The sequence below is a fragment of the Myodes glareolus genome, chromosome 17, assembly GCF_982192425.1.
Source record: "Myodes glareolus chromosome 17, mMyoGla1.1, whole genome shotgun sequence".
Classification (NCBI taxonomy): Eukaryota; Metazoa; Chordata; class Mammalia; order Rodentia; family Cricetidae; genus Myodes; species Myodes glareolus.
In genome coordinates this window covers 65,736,596-65,755,942 of record NC_142042.1, presented here as the reverse complement: position 1 = coordinate 65,755,942, position 19,347 = coordinate 65,736,596, and the positions used below count along the sequence as shown (strand labels likewise).

The 19,347-nt window shown below is 50.2% G+C and overlaps 2 protein-coding genes across 6 annotated transcripts; both read left to right on the top strand.

Moving 5' to 3' along the window:
• Window positions 1-3,807: 3,807 nt before the first annotated feature.
• On the top strand, window positions 3,808-9,059 carry Slc39a1 (solute carrier family 39 member 1). Of its 3 annotated transcripts, none has more exons than XM_087897322.1 (5): window positions 3,808-3,956; window positions 4,635-4,850; window positions 4,991-5,121; window positions 5,306-5,326; window positions 7,043-9,059. In XM_087897322.1, the coding sequence occupies exons 2-5, from the start codon at window positions 4,664-4,666 to the stop codon at window positions 7,697-7,699; spliced, it is 996 nt and encodes a 331-aa protein (XP_087753448.1). In that variant the 5' UTR covers window positions 3,808-3,956; window positions 4,635-4,663; the 3' UTR covers window positions 7,700-9,059. The 3 variants fall into 3 exon arrangements, with proteins under 3 accessions (XP_087753448.1, XP_087753446.1, XP_087753447.1); XM_087897320.1 differs by lacking the exon at window positions 3,808-3,956 and adding an exon at window positions 4,008-4,549; XM_087897321.1 differs by lacking the exons at window positions 3,808-3,956; window positions 5,306-5,326 and adding an exon at window positions 4,010-4,549.
• A 478-nt stretch (window positions 9,060-9,537) lies between these two features.
• On the top strand, window positions 9,538-19,341 carry Crtc2 (CREB regulated transcription coactivator 2). Of its 3 annotated transcripts, none has more exons than XM_087897317.1 (14): window positions 9,538-9,803; window positions 12,367-12,468; window positions 12,546-12,664; window positions 13,632-13,691; window positions 14,314-14,382; window positions 14,530-14,633; window positions 14,724-14,753; window positions 14,880-14,974; window positions 15,078-15,127; window positions 15,243-15,487; window positions 15,820-16,226; window positions 17,681-17,944; window positions 18,370-18,556; window positions 18,689-19,341. In XM_087897317.1, the coding sequence occupies exons 1-14, from the start codon at window positions 9,651-9,653 to the stop codon at window positions 18,907-18,909; spliced, it is 2,106 nt and encodes a 701-aa protein (XP_087753443.1). In that variant the 5' UTR covers window positions 9,538-9,650; the 3' UTR covers window positions 18,910-19,341. The 3 variants fall into 3 exon arrangements, with proteins under 3 accessions (XP_087753443.1, XP_087753444.1, XP_087753445.1); XM_087897318.1 differs by having other exon boundaries at window positions 9,539-9,803; window positions 14,910-14,974; XM_087897319.1 differs by lacking the exon at window positions 9,538-9,803 and adding an exon at window positions 9,961-10,397.
• The last annotated feature ends 6 nt before the right edge of the window (window positions 19,342-19,347 follow it).

The window sequence follows — 19,347 nt, the reverse complement described above, 5'->3', positions numbered from 1 at the left end:
AACACCAATGCACATAAAAATAAATAGTTTTTAAAAAGAAAGGAAGGGGGGCTGGAGAGATGGCTCAGAGGTTAAGGATGCTGACTGTTCTTCTTGGGGTCCTGAGTTCAATTCCCAGCAACCACATGGTGGCTCACAACCATCTACAATGAGATCTGGTGCCCTCTTCTGGCCTACAGACATACATGGAGGCAGCACACTGTATTGTATACGTAATAAATAAAATCTTTAAAAAAAATAAAAAATAAAAAGAAAGGAAGGAAGGGAAGATATTGACATATGAACCAAACATTGGCCTTTTTTGTTTGTTTGTTTGTTTGTTTTGAGACAGGGTTTCTCTGTGTAATAGCTTTGGCTGTCTTGGAATTCAATTGTAGGCCACGCTGGTCTTTTTTTTTAATATTTATTTATTTAATTAATTTATTTATTATGTATACAATATTCTGTCTGTGTGTATGCCTGCACGCCAGAAGAGGAGACCCCATTACAGATGGTTGTGAGCCACCATGTGGTTGCCGGGAATTGAACTCAGTACCTTTGGAAGAGCAGGCAATGCTCTTAACCTCTGAGCCATCTCTCCAGCCCCCCAGGCTGGTCTTGAACTTACAGAAATCTGCCTGACTCTGCCTCCCTAATGCTGAGATTAAAGACTTGTGCCACTGCTGCCTGGCTGCCTCCAGTGCTCTTAACCTCTGATCCATGTCTCCAGTCACTCAAGATTTATTTTTTAATTGTGTGTGTATGTAGATGTCCAATCACCTGGAGTTACAGGTGGTTGTGAACCTCCCCTTCCCCATGTGGGAACCGAGACCTGAACTCAGGTCCTCTCTAAGAGTGGCAAGCCCTCTTATCCTCTCCAGCCCTAGATATAAACCAAACAGCCTGGCTGGGTTTTCTTGAACTTCCCAAGCCCATTTCTCCTGTTCAGGCTGGATCTTGGTGGAAGCAGATTGCCTAGGTTAATGAGGGCTCAGAAGAAAGTAGAATTGTTTTTGTTGACATCTTTGGAGACCAAGAAAGGTAGTTAAATGGACTTGCAGGGGCTTTCCAGCAGGCTGCTGCAGGCAGAGATGGTGGAATGGGCCATAGAGTCATCTGTTGTTTGTTCTAGGCCTGGAAGGAAGTTCTGCTTCATCTCCCTTAGCTTCCCCCTTTACCCTGATGAATTAAATTTTGCAAAGGAAAAAATAACTTCCCTAGTCCCATGTCAGATGAAAGTAAAGTCAACAGATCTGTGTTATAACATGGTGACTAGAGTCAGTTTTGATGGATGTACTTACAGCTCAAAGTCACTGGGAGCGCCTCCCACTTTCACGAATCCTGCCCAGCTTTTTCTTAATCAGTCTATGTTTGATCTACTGGACATTAATTTCTCAGAGTGCATTTTAAGTGTTCTTATTATAAATTAATATGTAAGGTAATAATAAGTTGATTAGCTTGAGCTAGCCATTTTGCAGTGTGTAGATATACAAACACCATATATTTCAAAGTATCATCTTATATACCATAAATACAATTTTTATTTAACATTTTTTGGCTGGAGGGGCGGTTTGAGACAGGGTTTCTGTGTGTAGCCCTGGCTGTTCTGGAGTTCACTCTGTTGATCAGGGTGCCATCTAACTTACAGAGATCTAGCTGCCTATGCCACCATTGCCTATCACATTTAACTTCTAACCTAAAATCTGTGGCTCGAGAAATGGTTCAGTGGTTAAGAGCACTGTTAAGAGGACCCTGGTTTCATTCCCAGCACCCACATCTGATGCTGTCCTCTGCACTCTGCAGGCACTGCTTTACATGCTGCCTAGATCTACATACACACAGGCAAAACACTTACTTACACATATAAAATACAGAAGTGCAAATTGTATTATTTTTAGTTATGTGTAGGTATGTCTGTCTGCATGTCGGTATGCGCACATGAGTGCAAGTGGGTACAGAGGTCAGAGGTGCTGAGTGCCCTGGAGCAGAACTCATAGACCGATTTGGTGACTGAGAATCAAATTTGGGTCCTCTGGAAGAGCAGCAAATGCTCTTAAACATTGAGCTGCTATCTCTTTAGTCTCCTATTCAACTTTTTAAAGATTTATTTTATTTTAAATTATGTGTACACACATATGTGGGTATGTACATAGTCAGGAGGAGGCCAGATTCCTTTGGTCCCCATGGAACCATAGTTACAAGGGGTTATAAGTTGCAGTAATGAGTGTGCTGGTGCTAGGCACTACACACTCTTTAACTGCTGAGCCCAAGCTGGCCTTGAACTCTGTAGGACCCAGTCAGGACTTGCTCAACTGAGGCCAGAGTCTCAGTAATTTACCCTAAGGCAATACCTGGTTCCAAGAAAGACCATAAACTGAGATTTCCCAGGCATCACCCAGGAGCAGACCATCAGAAGGAAATTCTTCACGTTCCAACCATTGTAGATAGGATCACCCGCCAGCACACATTCACCAGGACATCCCTAGACAAATGTCAGCCAATCAGGATAAATGTCCTGAACCTTAGAGATCCCTCACCCCCCACCTTTACTACTATAAAAACTCAACTCTAACTGAGCTAGGGGCTCTCTGATCACTCCAATACATTGGACACACAGAGAAACCGAGTTTGCAAACTTGTGTGAGAGTAAAGGCTCTTTGTTTTTACACACAGGATTCGGTCTCCTAGTTTTTTGTTTTTTTTTTTTTTCTGGGGGGAGGGAATTCCGTGAGCTGGGCATAACAAATTCAAAGATTACCCAGCAAATTTTCACTTATTTTTATTGTCTGTCTGTGTATCTGCGCGGTACCACTGGACACATATGTGGAAGTCAGAGGAAAACTTGTGGCAGTTGAACCTCTCCTTCCACCATCTTGGTTGGGGGTGGAGAGAATTCAATTAAAAAACACATGCTTGAGGCATCTCCTCACTGGCCCAGAAAGGGATTTATAGAACACTAGGTTATGGGGTCAGAAGAATCCAGGTTGAGCAAAAAGTGAAGATATGGAGAGAAAAGGCCATTGGTGAGCAGGCATAGTGGCACTTGAGAGGCTGAGGCTTGATTGTCCTAACTTTGAGAAGTTTGGCTACATAATGATTTGCAAGTGTGAATGAGATCTAAGACAATAAATAAATAAGTAGAAGAAACAAAAGGAAGAAACAGAATAGGACTTGGGGGTGGGGGTGAGCTGGAAAACAAGGAGAAAATCCAAAGGCACGATCAATAGGAAATTGACGTATGCTTCTTCGTGGGGTTTCAGCAACTCCTAAACTGTGTCCCACCATTTCTGCACCTACTCTGAGAAGCAAGGAGGCTGCTTAGAAGTCAAATGGGCCACGGGCAGTCTAGAAAGGATCGTTTTATTTTAATTAATTTTTTAAAAAGGATCGCTTTTCAATCATGCCTTCATTCTTTTCCAGTCCTGCCTCATCTTTTTTGTGTGGGCTGGCTAGGCAAGCCAGGCAAAGAAATTTGTCCCAAAAAGGTAATGATTCCCCTCTGGCCCAGTTGCGCACTAATGCAGCCTGAGATAGAAAACTCCGGGGCCAAGGCCAGGCAGATATTCTAAGAGATGTGGGGAGAAATGCTTGAGAGTAAGGACAGGCCTCGCCCGCAGACTTTCAAGCTCCCACTTTTATCAAAGTCTTTGTGACTGGCGGACTCCTGCGGCCAGCTCCTCCGTAAATGCACGCCAGACCCACCGCCCTCGGGTCTTCCCGCTAGTCCCCTCCCGGCTTTGGCACGGTCTCAGTCCGTCTCCTGCCCGGACCTCTCCTATTCCCAGATTCTAATTGCTCTTAGCTCACGTCACTCCAGGCTAAGCTCCTCCCACCAGTGCAGTCATTGGCAGTCTGGTGCGGGTGCGCGGAGGCGGCGGGGGGGGTGGGGAGGGGAGAGGGGTGGGGAGGGGGCGGGAATTCCCGACGCCAGGCCGGAACCGATCCGAGCGTCTGCAATGGAGTGAGACCCTCGGGAGGTGAGTGCGGCTTCGCTGGGCTCGGGGTCTAAGGCAGCTTCTAAGGCCTCCCAGGCTAGGAACTGGGGTCTCCGTTTTAACATTCTTCATCTGCGTCCTGTGACGCTGGCCACCTTTGACCTCACTTTCGAGACTTCCAGACACCGTCCTCAGTGCCGTCTTAGCCTGTCCCAAGCCCCTCTTCTCTGGCTCTCTGCCTTGACTACCTGTTATTTCCGGGAGATGGCTCTGGGGAGTGGGCAGTGAGTCATCCACCACTCTAGTTCGCCCCGTCCGTGAAACCACCCCGTACTTCTTCCCACAGCTCCAGCCTCTCTGCTCCATGCACAGTGGACTGTGTGAGCGAGTGGTCTCTACCTTTCTTAGGGGACCGCAGCTCCAGCTCTAACTTGGAGTTTGCCCCTAGTTTTCTGCGGGCTCCAAGTGAAAAGGGTAATGACATATCTGTGTTGGCCTTCTCGGGCCTCAGTTTCCTCCTTGATGGCTTGCTGAACTGGGAGAGATAAATTCGAAGGAGGAAATGCAATGCCCTGGTGTTGGAGTAGATGAGTCACTCAGCTGGGAAAGGCCAGAAAGTGACTGGGCCGAGGGAAGTACGTTTTTGCTGACCAGCCTTCCCCTTCCCTTGACCCCTTCTTTCCTGTGTGGCCGTTCTCACCCATGCTAGTTTCTTCATAGGTCTGAGAGTCACTGATACCACAAGCACCATGGGGCCCTGGGGGGAGCCAGAGCTCCTGGTGTGGCGCCCAGAAGCAATATCTTCAGAGCCCTCAGTGCCGGTGGGGCTGGAGGTGAAGCTGGGGGCCCTGGTACTGCTGCTGCTGCTGACCCTCGTCTGCAGCCTGGTGCCTGTCTGCGTGCTTCGAAGGCCAGGCGCTAGCCATGAATCCTCGGGTGAGTCTCTTGTCGGCTCTGGAGCTGGGAGAGGTGACTGAGGAGGAAGGGAAGGCAGGAGTGGACACTGCTTCTGTTGGCGTGGGACTTTGCAGAGTTTGATTTGGTTATAATCCCGTTTGTATTTCACTTTTGCTCAGCCTCAGGCCAGAAAGCCCTAAGTCTAGTGAGCTGCTTCGCAGGAGGTGTCTTTTTGGCTACTTGTCTTCTGGACCTGCTGCCCGACTACCTAGCTGCCATAGACGAGGCCTTGGCGGCCCTGCATGTGACGGTGAGCACTGACCTTAACATGTGACCCGGAGCAGACTATGGTTATATAGGTATCTTCATGGCTCACTCATGACTGTGGACGGCCTTAGTCTGTGAGCCTGTGAGTTAAGGATTTCAGGAACAGGGTATAATTTTCTGTGCATTTTTCCCTGGATGCTGGACCTGGTGTGACCCTGTGTGCTCAGGACAGTGAGGACCCTTGTCAGGTGTGTGAACTACTCTGGGCTTTGCGATTGCAGTTACCAGGAAGTTAACAATGCTCTAAAAATCATGTTTCGGCCATTATCCCTTTGTCCCGCCTTCCTTCCCTTTCTTCCCCCCCTTTTCCTTTTCTCCTCTTCTTTTTGAGACAGGTTCTCAGTGTGTAGCACTGGCCGGCCTGGTACTTGTTATGTAGACTTGATACTTGCCTCAAGCTTGTAGTGATCTTCCTGTCTCTGCCTCCCAAATTACAGGTTTTGTGCCACCTCACCCAGAATTCTTGTTCTTTTTTATTTTTTTATTTTTCAGGACATGATCTCTTTATTATGTAGTCGTGGCTGTCCTGGAAGTCACTCTGTAGACCGAGCTGGCCTTGAATTTAGAGATCCACCTGCCTCTGCACTTGCCACTGCCTCCAGGCTATATTTTATGTCTATTTGCATATGTTATGCATAACATATAATAATAATATCTTGACTATATTAGCTCCCATTCTTGTGTCGCTCCCCATGATCATCTCCCTCCCCATCTACCAACTAGCCCCGTTCTGTTTTCCTCAGTGTGTGTCTAAGTGTTTAGCCTTGACCCCATGAGTTAATTAGGGTTGCTTACGTGAGCATGAGTGAGGGCCCTTTCTTTTGATGGGGTCTAGCTGTGTAGTCCAGCTAGTCCAGACTACTCAAGCTCTGAGTTCGCCTGTAGTGATTTCATGGACACGGGTGTGCAGCAGCATAGCTCACTGCAGACCTGGGAGGGTAGGAAGCAATCTCCAAGGGCCTGGTGTTCTCAGGGAAGTGGTTCGGTCCAAGGCATAGAAACTCACTGTGAAGCTGGAAGTAGTGTATTCCAGCACGTGCAAGGCTGAGGCAAGGTGATCATGAGGATTTGGAGGCCAGTCTGGGCTTCAGAGCGAGGCCCGTCTCAACACCGTCTACCTCCCAAACAAAACATTCCAAAAAAAAAAAGGGGGGGGGGGCTGGAGAGATGGCTCAGTGGTTAAGAGCATTGCCTGTTCTTCCAAAGGTCCTGAGTTCAATTCCCAGCAACCACATGGTGGCTTACAACCATCTGTAATGAGGCCTGGTGCCTTCTTCTGGACTGAAGAAAGAATACTGTATACATAATAAGCAAATAAATAAATATTTAAAAAAAAAGAGAAAAAAAACCAAAAAAAACCCACATTATAGGAAAACCTGAGACATCTGGGTTCGGCAAAGTCATCTCAAGCTCCTCCCTTTTTTCCCTGTGACTGAGTGACCTGTGTCTCCACATGACTGTGAATGTCCCTGTGACATGTAGATTTGTTGTGATCCTTTGTATGTTTACATGTAGCCCTGTGTGCACCTACATCCATGACCCTCAGCCAGGGGAAGTTTTGCCCGTTAGGAAACACTGAATGGGTAATGTGCGGAGACAGTCTTGGTGGTGGTGGTGGTAACATCGTGCTTGCTATTGATCTGGTGGGAGAAGTCAGAGGAACTGCTCACTCGGTGTGTACGGCAGTGATGACAGAATTATTTATCCCAAAATGTTATTAGTGCATAAATGGTCTGCATTTAACATGGCATGTGTGATACCATATCTGTTCCATTATGTGTTGTTCTGTGTCTACTGTGTGACCAATAGGGACCCTGGGTCCGTTTGGGACTTCAAATGTGTATTCTGGGCCTCTACCGGGCTTGTCCTGTTTCCTGAACTCCTATTGCCACCTCTGTTCACAGCTTCAGTTCCCCTTGCAAGAGTTCATCCTGGCCATGGGTTTCTTCCTGGTCTTGGTGATGGAGCAGATCACACTGGCTTACAAGGAGCAGTCCAGTCCACCACATCCAGAAGAGACGAGGGCTCTGCTGGGAGCAGTGAATGGAGGGCCTCAACACTGGCACGATGGACCAGGGCTCCCCCAGGCCAGCGGAACTCCAGCAGCGCCCTCAGCCCTGCGTGCCTGTGTACTGGTCTTCTCTCTAGCCTTGCACTCTGTGTTTGAGGGCTTGGCTGTGGGCTTACAGCGAGACAGAGCTCGGGCAATGGAGCTGTGCCTAGCTCTGCTGCTCCACAAGGGTATCCTGGCAGTCAGCCTGTCCCTGAGGCTGCTACAGAGCCACCTTCGGGTACAGGTGGTGGCTGGCTGTGGGATCCTCTTCTCATGTATGACACCTCTGGGCATTGGGCTCGGTGCAGCTCTGTCAGAGTCAGCAGGGCCGCTGCACCAGTTGGCCCAATCTGTGCTGGAGGGCATGGCAGCTGGCACCTTCCTCTATATCACCTTCCTGGAAATTCTACCCCAAGAGCTGGCCACTTCTGAGCAGCGGATTCTCAAGGTCATCCTGCTCCTAGCAGGCTTTGCCCTGCTCACTGGTCTGCTCTTTATCCAGATCTAAGGTGCTCAGATAGAAAGGGCAGGGGACGTTGACTGTCAGGTGCCCCTGTCCTCCCTGTCCTTCCCAGTTTGTGGGAGGTGGAAAGGAAGTAGTGAGGACCAAAGAGTTCTCTGAGAGGTAGGGATGGGACATTTGGATTATGAATAATGAGAGGGAAAAGGTAGGTAAGAGGCTAGCCGCAGGCCCGACGGACAAGAACTAGCCAAGCCACTAGAGATACAATCAGGTGACATTAAGAATGAGCACACTGCTACAATCAGAGGTCAGACACTACATCTGGACAAGCTGACAAGAGAACTGCAGATAGGCAGTTCCCATGGCTTTGGTTCTAGCCCATTTCAGTACTCTGCCAGTGGAAGTGGTTCCTCCCACTTTCTTCCTCCTGCTCTTCTGTATCTCTTTTCTACCAAGGGACTAGTGCCAAATGGTCTCTGCCAGTTTTCGTAATCTCTTTTTTTTTTTTTTTTTTTTTTTTTTTTGAGACAGGGTTTCTCTGTAGTTTTTGGTGCCTGTCCCTGTCCTGGAACTAGCTCTTGTAGACCAGGCTGGCCTCGAACTCACAGGGATTCGCCTGCCTCTGCCTCCCGAGTGCTGGGATTAAAGGAGTGCGCCACCACCGCCCCGCTTCGTAATCTATCTCTTTGAGTATCCTGCTCACTCTTTTTTTTTTTTTTGAGACATGATTTCTCTATCTGTGACTGTCCTGGCACTTGCTCTGTAGACCAGACTGGCCTCTAACTCAGATCCGTCTGCCTCTGCCTACCAAGTGCTGGGCTTAAAGGGGTGTGCCACCACACCCAGCTCACGCCTGTATTTTTAAAGTGCCAAACACCCACTTGCCCCCTTCTTTTTTAGTTTCTTTGAAACAGGGTTTCTCTGTATAACCCTGGCTGTCCTGGATCTAGCTGTGAGGACCAGGCTGACCTTGAACTCGGAGATCCACCTGCCTCTGCTTCCTGAGCACTAGGATTAAAGGTGTGTGCCACCATGCGTGGCTCACCTGCTCCTTTTCTGAAAGCACAGTGGTGTGGCACACCCAGCACCTCAGTGGAGGAGACCTACTTTCTCTGAATTTGGGCCCCACAATTTGGGTGGAGCAGAAATGTTTGCTGAACTGGTCAGGAGTGAAGGGAACGAGGTACTTTTGACACCAACCACTACAGAAAGTGGACATGGTGCCCTATATAATAAACATTGACCTGCCAAAACTTTTTATATCTGAGGGGGGCAGAACCCCCCCCCCAGGATTATTTTTTGGGGGAGGGAGGGCTGTGCATAGGGCTGTACTCTGTAGAATCTATTTTACTAACTGACCTGTTTTGGGACATGTTACCCAAATAAAAGATGTTTCTATACCACCGTAAGGTATCTGATTCATTTGGTGGGAGGGGTATGGTGGTGTGTGTGTTGTGACCAATCTGAGAGGACCTGAATCCCAGATGCTTACACTTGCTTTAAGGTCCTTGTTTTCATTCGCCACACTTGTCGCCTTTCCTGAGGATGTCCAACTTTTTCTTTTGTCTCTTCCTTCTTCCCTTTCTGTCTCCACCCCTTCCCTTCCTCTCTGTTTTCTCCGTCCTCCTTTGCGAATCCCTCGCCCCTTCCCGTTCGTAGGCTCAGGACTGTGGTAGAACTACCTTTCCCGGCTTGCGGCGCCGCTGGGAGTAGGTGAGGGGTGGCGCGCGTGCTGGCCTCCGGGTGTCGGAAGGACTGCTGGGAAGTGGAGTCCGCTTCCTTCCCTTGTTGCGTGACTGCGGGCGTGGAAGAGCCCCGTAAACAAACTACAAGTCCCGGCAGGCAGTGCATCACGGGTCAGGACTAGGCTGGGGCCGAGCCGCCGGGCTCGCGGAGGCGGCGGCGGCGGCTGCTACGGCTGGAGGAGCCGGGCTGGGCCCGCGGCGGAGGCCGTGGCTGGAACTGGAAAGGTGGCGGGGACGGACGCGGGTGTAAGATGGCGACGTCGGGGGCGAACGGGCCGGGCTCCGCCACAGCGTCAGCGTCCAATCCACGCAAGTTTAGTGAGAAGATTGCGCTGCAAAAGCAGCGTCAGGCCGAGGAGACGGCGGCCTTCGAGGAGGTGATGATGGACATCGGCTCCACACGGGTAAGGGACCGTTCCGGGGAGCCAGAGCACTGAGGAGCGGTTGCCAGGCGGATAGGCGGGGCGGGGGCGGGAGCCGCTGGGCAGGAGGCGGAACGCGGCTAGGGTAGCGGGCGCCGCCGTCTGGGTGGCTCCGGGTGAGGGCCGAGGGTCAGCTAAACGAATTTTGCCGGGAAGACAGGAACAGCGGAGAGGTTCGGGGAGTAGGAAAGATTGGGCTCGAGTTATTTACGTGTGAAACAGGACTGGCGGAAGAGGGAAGATGGACTGCCGAAGTCCAGCGCCGGTGGAACGGTTCTTGTGCATCTCCGGCCGAGTCCTTTCACGGACTCCACTGAAGCATCCTTAATTATGGATTATAGTTTGGAAGCATAGTCTGCTTGTCCCTAATCTGGCCCTTTCTGAGCTTGTGATAGCCAGACTAGTGCCTTTGCTCTGTTGGGACATTTCACGGCGTCTTGGTTCCTAGGGGAAAGGGCCCCTCAAATGGTTTGATCTAGCTGTGCTGGGTATATTGGGACAGGAAGTCCCCTCCTGTGTCCCGTCCCTTTGCTTCCTTTTTCATATATTTCGTGTGGTTTCCTGACTTGAGTCAAGGTGAGGACCATTGCTCACAGAATGGTTCTTGGTGTTTGGTGCTGGCCGCCTGGGAGGAAAGGTAGCGCTTTGAATCGCCAAATTGGGTAAAGGCTCACCTATTCTTTTGCCGGTGATGTGCTGAACTTTCTAGGGAGATGGTGCTACCCGTGTGTCAGTTTCTGGAGTGCTTTCTAGAGCCCTCTGTGTGGGGGAAATATTCATTCCTAGGAAGTTCCACAAAGAATTTTCAGGTCTATGCCAAGTTGTTTTGGAAACAGCCCCCCCCCCCTTGGTTTCTTGCTTTCTAGGGCTGCATGTGAGAGGGATGGGGTGGACTGGCAGGAGTTTACAGGTAAACAGCCCTAATTTAGGGACACAGTGATCTGTCGCGGTGAAGAGCTGGGAGCTCTAAGGGGAGATGATGGAGCATAAATACCACATTACAAGGCTTTTGGTTCTATATATGACTGTGACCGATTGTATTTTTTGTGTGTATCTCCCTTGACGCTTTGAGTTGTTGTGTGTGTGTCTGTCTGTCTGTCTGTCTGTCTGTTTCCTCTACTTTTCTATTGACCACATGCTCTAGTTTGTGCACGTTCAAGAAAGATAAGTGGGGAGGCAAATCTGGTGTGTGTGTGTGTGTGTGTGTGCATGCTTGTATAACCTGCTCTTAACCACCATGAGGATTATGAGCCCTTGACAGCTCGCTCCCTTTAAGAACTTTTGATCATAGTGGGGGTCGGAGACAAGAAGATGGGAGAGAGACTTATTTCCAGGGGAGAGCGTGAGGCTCTGTCCTCTGGACCATGTTTCTTTCAGAGCTGTGTGCTAGCTGAAGCTGTGAGGAAGGAAGAGCTGGGGCTGCTCACAGCTGCTCACTGCTGTCTCACAGTGGAGACACACCAGCTATCAGAGCCTTCCCACCTCCTTTCCTTTTGCTGATCAACTTATCTGATGAACAGCAAACTATAATGAGCATCCGTGGCCAGACCTGGAGATCCAAGGATCTTGAGTTTGGAGTGGCACGCTTAGTTTGTTACCTGGGTAGCTGGGAGGGCAGGCTAGAGGCAGATACACCCATGGGCCATAGACCACCAGAGGACTTGGAGGTTCTATCCGTTAAGCCGAGGTCAGCATCACCTACTGGAATCATGGAGCTGATCTGGACAGAAAGCCAGTTCTGACTAGTGCTGTGCTGCAGTGTGCGTTTCTGAGCTCTCCTCATTCCCATCCCTTCCCAGCTCTATTTATTTGGCTGCAGGCAGAGTCTGAGTCTTGGAAGTAGCTACTCATCTCTCACACAGAGGGACATGCGATATGTAGAGCCTAAAACTGAGGGTTATTTTGTCTTATTTCCTTAGTAGTCATCTCCATGAACTGGCAGGAGATGGCCCTACCCAAGCTGGACTAGGCTCCTGTGCCCTCTTCCTCCTCTGCCAATTCAGACATCTTCACATTCAGTAGAAGAATACTTGATTTGGGCACCTCTCTTTCAGCAGAAGAGTCATCACTTCTCAGGTTGTATAGTTTGGGGTGCGCAGACCCTGTGCAACCTTGTGCTAAACCTGGAGAAGCAGCAGATCCCCGAAGCTTATGCTCCTCAGAGTGTGAAGGAAAGAAACTGACAATCATGGATCTTCGGCATTGGCTTCTGGTCTTCCCCTCATCTTCTAGTCTTGGTGACATTGCCTTGAAATGAGGGCAGAGGTGCCTGATAGTCCACCACCCTGTGACCTGCCTCAGTGGGGATACCAACAGACAGACTGGCCTTGAGCAGTGTCGGCCCTGCCTCGCAGGGTTGTCAGGTGTGGGAGCTCACTGATTAGAAAGATTACCACATCTTGCTGATGCTTCTCCATCACTGTCTTTGTACTGGCAGATATCTTGAAAGCAGTCATATATTCTGGTGACAGGAATGACAAAGATGGCCAAAAGGAACAGTGCTCAGGACCTTCCCTGACATACCCGTTTGTCTCTTTTGTCTCAGTTACAGGCCCAAAAACTGCGACTGGCTTATACAAGAAGCTCCCATTATGGTGGTTCTCTGCCCAATGTTAACCAGATTGGCTGTGGCCTGGCTGAGTTCCAGGTGAGTGGACACGAGCCAAGGAGGAGTGTAGGCTCTCAAGCTGCTTCCCCTGCTGATTCACCTGTTCTCTTTGGCAGAGTCCCCTCCATTCACCTTTGGATTCATCTCGGAGCACTAGGCACCATGGGTTGGTGGAACGGGTACAACGAGATCCCCGCAGAATGGTGTCCCCTCTTCGCCGATACCCGCGCCACATATCCTTCACAAATGATTTAAGGGCGAAGGAATGATAGGAAGGGGCTCTCAAGAGACTCATGGTGGGAAGGGGCTTTCGACTCCATATGCCTCGTTTCATCCTTGTTCACTTCTTTTACCCAGTCTTCTTGAAACGTGACCACAACCTGTGTGTCAGCACACTCTTGTGACAGTTGGTGTTCTGTGGCTGTGCCCTCTCTGGTGCTGGCCTTACTTCCGCTCACTTAATTGTAAGTCAGGGCTCCCTGTTTCCTGGGAAGGAGGTTTGGTTCTTCTCCCATTCTGCTGTGAGCCTCTACCGTGTTTGTCTCTGTGACCCTATCCAGGCATTTGCTTAGTTTGTTCCAGTTGTACTAAGCTTGGTCTCATTTTTTTTTTTTTTCTGGGGCATGTGTTGTCCTGGAGTTTGCTGTGTAGACCAGGTTGACCTGTATAGACCAGATGGATATCTGCCTGACTCTGCTTCCTGAGTGCTGAGATTAAAGGCCAGTGACAGTCCTGCTTTTTTTTTTTTTTTTTTTTTTTTTGGAAGGGTCTTCATTGTGTAATCTAGACTTTTCTGGAACTTGATAGATAAATCAAGTAGGTTCAAACTTTTGGAGATCTCCTTGCACTGCCTCTTACATATTGGGATTGCAGTTGTAATCTTTGCCTATTTTCATTTCATTTTGTTGTTTGTTTGCTTGTTTTTGTGATGCTAGGCCTAAAAAGTTAGGTAGCCTTCTTAATTGAGATACAGCCTCTGACTTCTCTTCTTCTCTTCCTTGTGTGTGCAGGGGTGTGTGTTTGAAACAGCATCTCACTATACATCTCTGACTGACCTAGAGCTGAAAATTCCCTATGCTTCCTCTTTCCAGCTGCTGATGGCAGGCCTGAGCCACCAACACTGGCTTACTTGTATGGCGATGTGATGGCTCCCTTATTCTCTCATTTGTCTCTGCTTTTTTCTTAACCACAGCTATTTACATTGACAGTTCTCCCTATAGCCCCGCCTACTTATCTCCTCCCCCAGAGTCTGGCTGGCGAAGGTGAGTCCAGTGCACGTGGAATTTCCCACCCATTTGGTCTCTAACACGTTTCGGGGGTGCTGAGGTGGGCTAGGGCTAGCTACTAGGCTGAGGTTTCAGCAGTACCTCCTCTCCTAAGGGCCAAGCTGGAAGGGTGGGGCTGCTGGGTAGGTGGTCAGAGTCCAGTCTTGGCCATGTTGACACGAGTGGCCAAGCCTCTCAGTCCAGCTAGCAGAACCAATGGAACTATAGCCAAGCTGGGGTGTGTGTAGGTGAGGGGGAGGGGAGGATGGCAGGGTGGCCGGTGAAAATGGCACCTTTCTCATAGTGGTGGATGCCAGGTGTAGCTCTTTGAACCCCTCCCTCCTCTGTCTCAGCTGCAATACTTGCATCCAGAAAACTTGCAAGGCTTCAGCATTTCCACTCATTTTATCTTGGTGGAGTTTCTGTTTCCAGATCTTAGATTGAGGAGGGGTGGGGATTTATGGATCACAGGCATTAGAAAAACCAGAAAGAAAGAGGCATGATACTGGGTACCAAGGCCTTCTCACATCCACCCTTGCTGCTGCACATTTGCCCACCCCCATGCCTTTCATGCCCATCATCAGCCCCCTTCTTCCTTCTCATAACTTTTCTGTCCTAGGATGATGCCTTGGGGCAACCTCCCAGCTGAGAAGGGGCAGTTGTTCCGACTGCCTTCTGCACTTAACAGGTGATGGTCCCTGACTTCTTCAGTTCCCATCTCTTTCCTGTACTTTCTGGGGCCCTACTGTACTTCATCCCCCTTTCTAGCCCAGCTTAAATATCCCACTGCTAGGCAGTGTTTGGGTACGGCTACTCATCTCTGCTCCTCCAACAGGACAAGCTCTGACTCTGCTCTTCACACAAGTGTAATGAACCCCAACCCCCAAGACACTTATCCAGGCCCCACACCTCCCAGTGTCCTGCCCAGCCGCCGAGGAGGTAGGTGATCCTGGGGAGTAGCTGTGGAGCTTTTTACTAAAGCAGGCAAACAAATAGGCACTGTAACCAACTCCACTGCATCCCATGCAGGTTTTCTGGATGGTGAAATGGATGCTAAAGGTATGTGCTCTTTACCAACTGTGGGTAATGAATGCCAGACGCCAGGGACTTTGTATGGGGTTAGGCAATAGGATTCCCTCTTGCCTGCCTCTGCTTCTTGTCCTGCCTTACTGGCTCCTCCTCCAGCCTTCCCATCACCAGTCTCTCTCTTTCAAGTCCCTGCTATTGAGGAGAACTTGGTAGATGACAAGCATTTGCTGAAACCTTGGGATGCTAAGAAGGTAGGTAAGGGCCACTGGGTATCTTCCACTGTCCTGGGATAGGCCTTCCCGGGCTCCTGCTGAGGTCTGTCCTCATTTCTAATCCTCCTCCTTCTCTCCTCAGCTGTCCTCATCCTCCTCTCGACCTCGATCCTGTGAAGTCCCTGGAATCAAGTAAGTCGCACTATACAGCTGGAGTGACGTGGAGTGACGCTGAGGGAGGAAGGACAGAGATGTGGAAGACTGGCTCCTGCTCTTCTCTGACCACTTTCTCTTCTGTCCTCCCTAGCATCTTTCCATCTCCTGACCAGCCTGCCAGTGTGCCTGTCCTCCCACCTGCCATGAACACGGGAGGTTCCCTGCCTGACCTCACCAACCTGCACTTCCCCCCTCCATTGCCCACTCCCCTGGACCCTGAGGAGACAGTCTACCCCAGCCTGAGTGGGGGCAACAGCACCTCCAATTTGACCCACACTATGACCCATTTGGGCATCAGTGGAGGTCTGGGCTTGGGCCCCAGTTATGATGTACCAGGTGAGTGGCTACCTTGTTCTGATTGTGTGACTGTCAGGTGCTGCCTGGCTAGAAGGGTAAAGGGGAAGGAGGCTTGCTTGATTTGGGATCCTGTGACTGCCCATCAATCCCCACATCCCAGAACCCCTCATTGCAATTTTCACACAGCAAGAATGGATAGGAGAAAGATGGAAAATAACCCCCAGATGGGTAGAGCCAATCTCACTGTTAGAGTCAGAAAAGGGAGGACCTTGTGTTGTTATAGTCTGGTCACTGCTACCCATTCTGGGTGGAAAGGGGCCCAGTTCCCATCAGTAATGTTGGCATCTCTGGTTTTTTGTCTGTGTCTGCAGGACTTCACTCACCCCTTAGCCACCCATCCCTGCAGTCCTCCCTGAGTAATCCCAACCTCCAGGCTTCCCTAAGTAGTCCTCAACCCCAGCTCCAGGGGTCCCATAGTCACCCATCACTGCCCGCCTCCTCCTTGGCCCACCAGGCACTGCCCACCACCTCCCTGGGCCACCCGTCACTTAGTGCCCCAGCCCTTTCCTCCTCCTCTTCCTCTTCGTCCACTTCATCTCCTGTCCTGAGCGCCCCCCCTTACCCAACTTCTACTCCTGGGGCCTCTCCCCGCCACCGCCGTGTGCCCCTCAGCCCCCTGAGCTTGCCCGCGGGCCCAGCCGACGCCAGAAGGTCCCAACAGCAGCTGCCCAAACAGTTTTCGCCAACAATGTCACCCACCTTGTCTTCCATCACTCAGGTATGCGTGGCTACCTTTCCCTGCATTTGTTTCCCTTCTTCTCCTCCTGTGCCATGCCCCTTGTCTCTTCCATCCCCTTCCATTCCTCTACCCCGTCCCAACCCATCTTTTATCCATCTTGTCCCCTCTTTGCTTAAGAGTGTGAACTCTGGCATTAAGCCTTTGATTTCACATCTTAGTTCTGCCTCTTGACTTACCTCCATTCAGAAGTTATTGAACTTCTCTGAGCCTCAGCAGTCTCACTTAGAAAACAAAGGTGGTTTTGTGAGCACCAGATACAATAGCATACACAAAGTATTTAGCATCACGCATAGCACAGGAACCAGTATAGCTTACCTGTTTGCCCTTCTCCTTTCTTTGTTCTTATCTCCCTCCCCTTTGCTAGTTCACCATATCCCCAGTCACTTCTGTCCTGTCCCATCCCTCTACCATTTCCTCTTCTTCTTTACTAGAATTCAGAGTCCAAGAATCTCCGACCACAGAACCCAGTCCTTTCACATTGTGTAGATGAAAACCAGGTGCCTGCAGGGACAATAACTTCCCAAGGTTTACACAGCAAGTGATGAAGAGGTGCCTGAGACAATGTCTCTCTCATGTAGCTCATCTGGGCTTAAATTCACTAATTAGTTGAGGCTGGCCTGGAACATCTATCTGATCCTTCCTTCCTCTGCCTTCTAAGAGCTTGGATTACAGGCATGACCTCCATGCCAAGCTTTATTTTCTTTTCTTTCTTCTTTTCAAGCTTGCCTCCATGCTAAGGGAGTTCTTCCCTCCCTCTCCATCTTAAAAAAAATAAAATAGTTCTCCAACTTTTCTTTCATCCTATTCCTTTCCTCTCTGCCCTCCTCTGTCCTGCTCCATTATTGTTTCCTGGATGTATGCTCTGTGTTCCATCTTTACACTCTCCGGTAGGAAGGACTATCCATGCCAACGAGGGCAGTTTGCCCTCCACATCTCTTTTACTTCCTTCCTCTGGTTCTCTCTGGCCTCTGCAGGGATTCAGAACAGCAGCTCATCCATCCTGTGGCATTGACAGTCACTTGTGAGGTGTTAGAGTACTCAGCTCCTGATAGTCAAGTACCGCAGTTTATGAACGCTCACTTGTGGAGTGAATTCGAGTTGTCTATTGGTAGCCTCATTTAGTGCCTAGGTTTTGATATGCATTTCGTATAATTTCCACCAACTCCCAGAATGCCATGGGAGCATAGGGTGCTGTTGTTTTTGGGGGGGAGAGTGGGGAGACAGCTCCCACTTTCAGTCTGGTAGGCCCAGGCTCAGTCTTCCTTTCTCAAACTCCCGAGTGCTGGTTTTCCAGGCGTTGCACCAGTGTGCCTGGCTCGGAGCACTGCCATGTTTGTGTTGAGGACAGGCGGCCTTGCCTAGAGGGTGGGGAGCTCTGACTGAAAGTTCTTTGTGGGATCACACTAAATAAATTTTCCTCTTTTTCTTTTCAGGGCGTCCCCTTGGATACCAGTAAACTGCCTACTGATCAGCGATTGCCCCCATACCCATATAGCCCCCCAAGTCTGGTTATACCTACCCATCCATCCACCCCAAAATCTCTACAGCAGTTGCCCTCTCAGGCCTGCTTAGTGCAGCCCTCAGGGGGACAGCCCCCAGGCAGGCCGCCACATTATGGGGCACTGTACCCACCTGGGCCCGGCGGGCATGGGCAACAGCCTTACCACCGGCCAATAAATGACTTCAGCTTGGGGAGTGTGAGTACACAGACTCAATAGCTCTGAAGTGGGAGGGGCTGAGGGAGGGTTAGGGACATGATTGGTCTCCAGTGCACTGAATCGGGAGATGGGGTGGGACCTCCTTTTCCCCCCAGGTAACATAGCACTGCCAGCTTGGGGCTCCTGTCTTCCTGTGTTTGACCCCCTACTCCTGCCCCTCTGTTTCTGCTCAGCTTGCTCTTTGATGACTCCTGCCTTGACCCGTTCTCTTCCTGGCATGCACATGCTCTGGCCCAGCAGGTACGGTGCCCACACTTAATTCGGGCCCCGTGCTCGCTTCTGTTGCTCTGCTTGCTGTCACCTCCCTCTGTCTTTTGCTTTTCTTCCTGGGGTGGTTGGGGCTTGTAAGGCAGGACACCCTGTTTTGAAGCTCACTTCCTTAAGGTCTGTTTGTGTGTCCCTAGCTGGAGCAATTCAACATGGAAAACCCATCAACCAGCCTGGTGCTGGATTCCCCTGCCTTTCCCGAAGGGCCTGGATTTTTAGGGAGTGAAGGATCAGTGAGTGGTCCCCAGGATCCTCATGTCCTCAACCACCAGAACTTGACCCACTGCTCCCGCCATGGCTCAGGACCCAATATCATACTCCCAGGTGAGGAGACGTGGGTGGTGGAGGAGATTGGAAGGAAGAATTGAGAGCTTCACGGGTGTGGTATGAGACTGAGGGGTTTGGAGGTGTGTGGCATGGGATCCTGATTTACCTACCTACCTCTTCTACACACAGGAGACTCCTCCCCAGGTTTCTCTAAGGAGATTGCAGCAGCCTTGGCTGGAGTACCTGGCTTTGAGGTGTCAGCATCTGGGTTGGAGCTGGGGCTGGGGCTGGAAGATGAGCTGCGCATGGAGCCACTGGGCCTGGAAGGACTGACCATGCTGAGTGACCCCTGTGCCCTGCTGCCTGACCCTGCTGTGGAAGATTCATTCCGTAGTGACCGGCTACAGTGAGGGGACCTTACTGCCATCCTTCTTCATGGCCCTGTCCCCATCACTGTCCTTTTCATCCCTTTCCCCTGGCCAGTAGAGACTACTCTCTGCCCCCAGATCCTTTTTCTAATATGAATGAAGGATCCTAAAAATGAGGAAAGGGAAGGGGCTTGAGCAGGTGGCTCCTGTACTGTACAGAGTACTGTACATCTGTTGGGCCTGGGGCTCAAGGGAGGGCTACAGCACTTGTAACTTTGAAAACCGTCTGTCTGGAGGGCAGAGCCTGCTGGAAAGCAAGGCATAGAGGGGACTCTTGGAGGTAGGGCTTGTCCAGATAAGGGTGAGCTTTACCAGCCCTTCCCTATCTCTCTTCCCCTTGCAGTGGAGGAGAGAGCCAGAGTGGATATTATTTTTTATTAAATATATTATATGTTAATAAAAAATCCTAACAAACTTTTT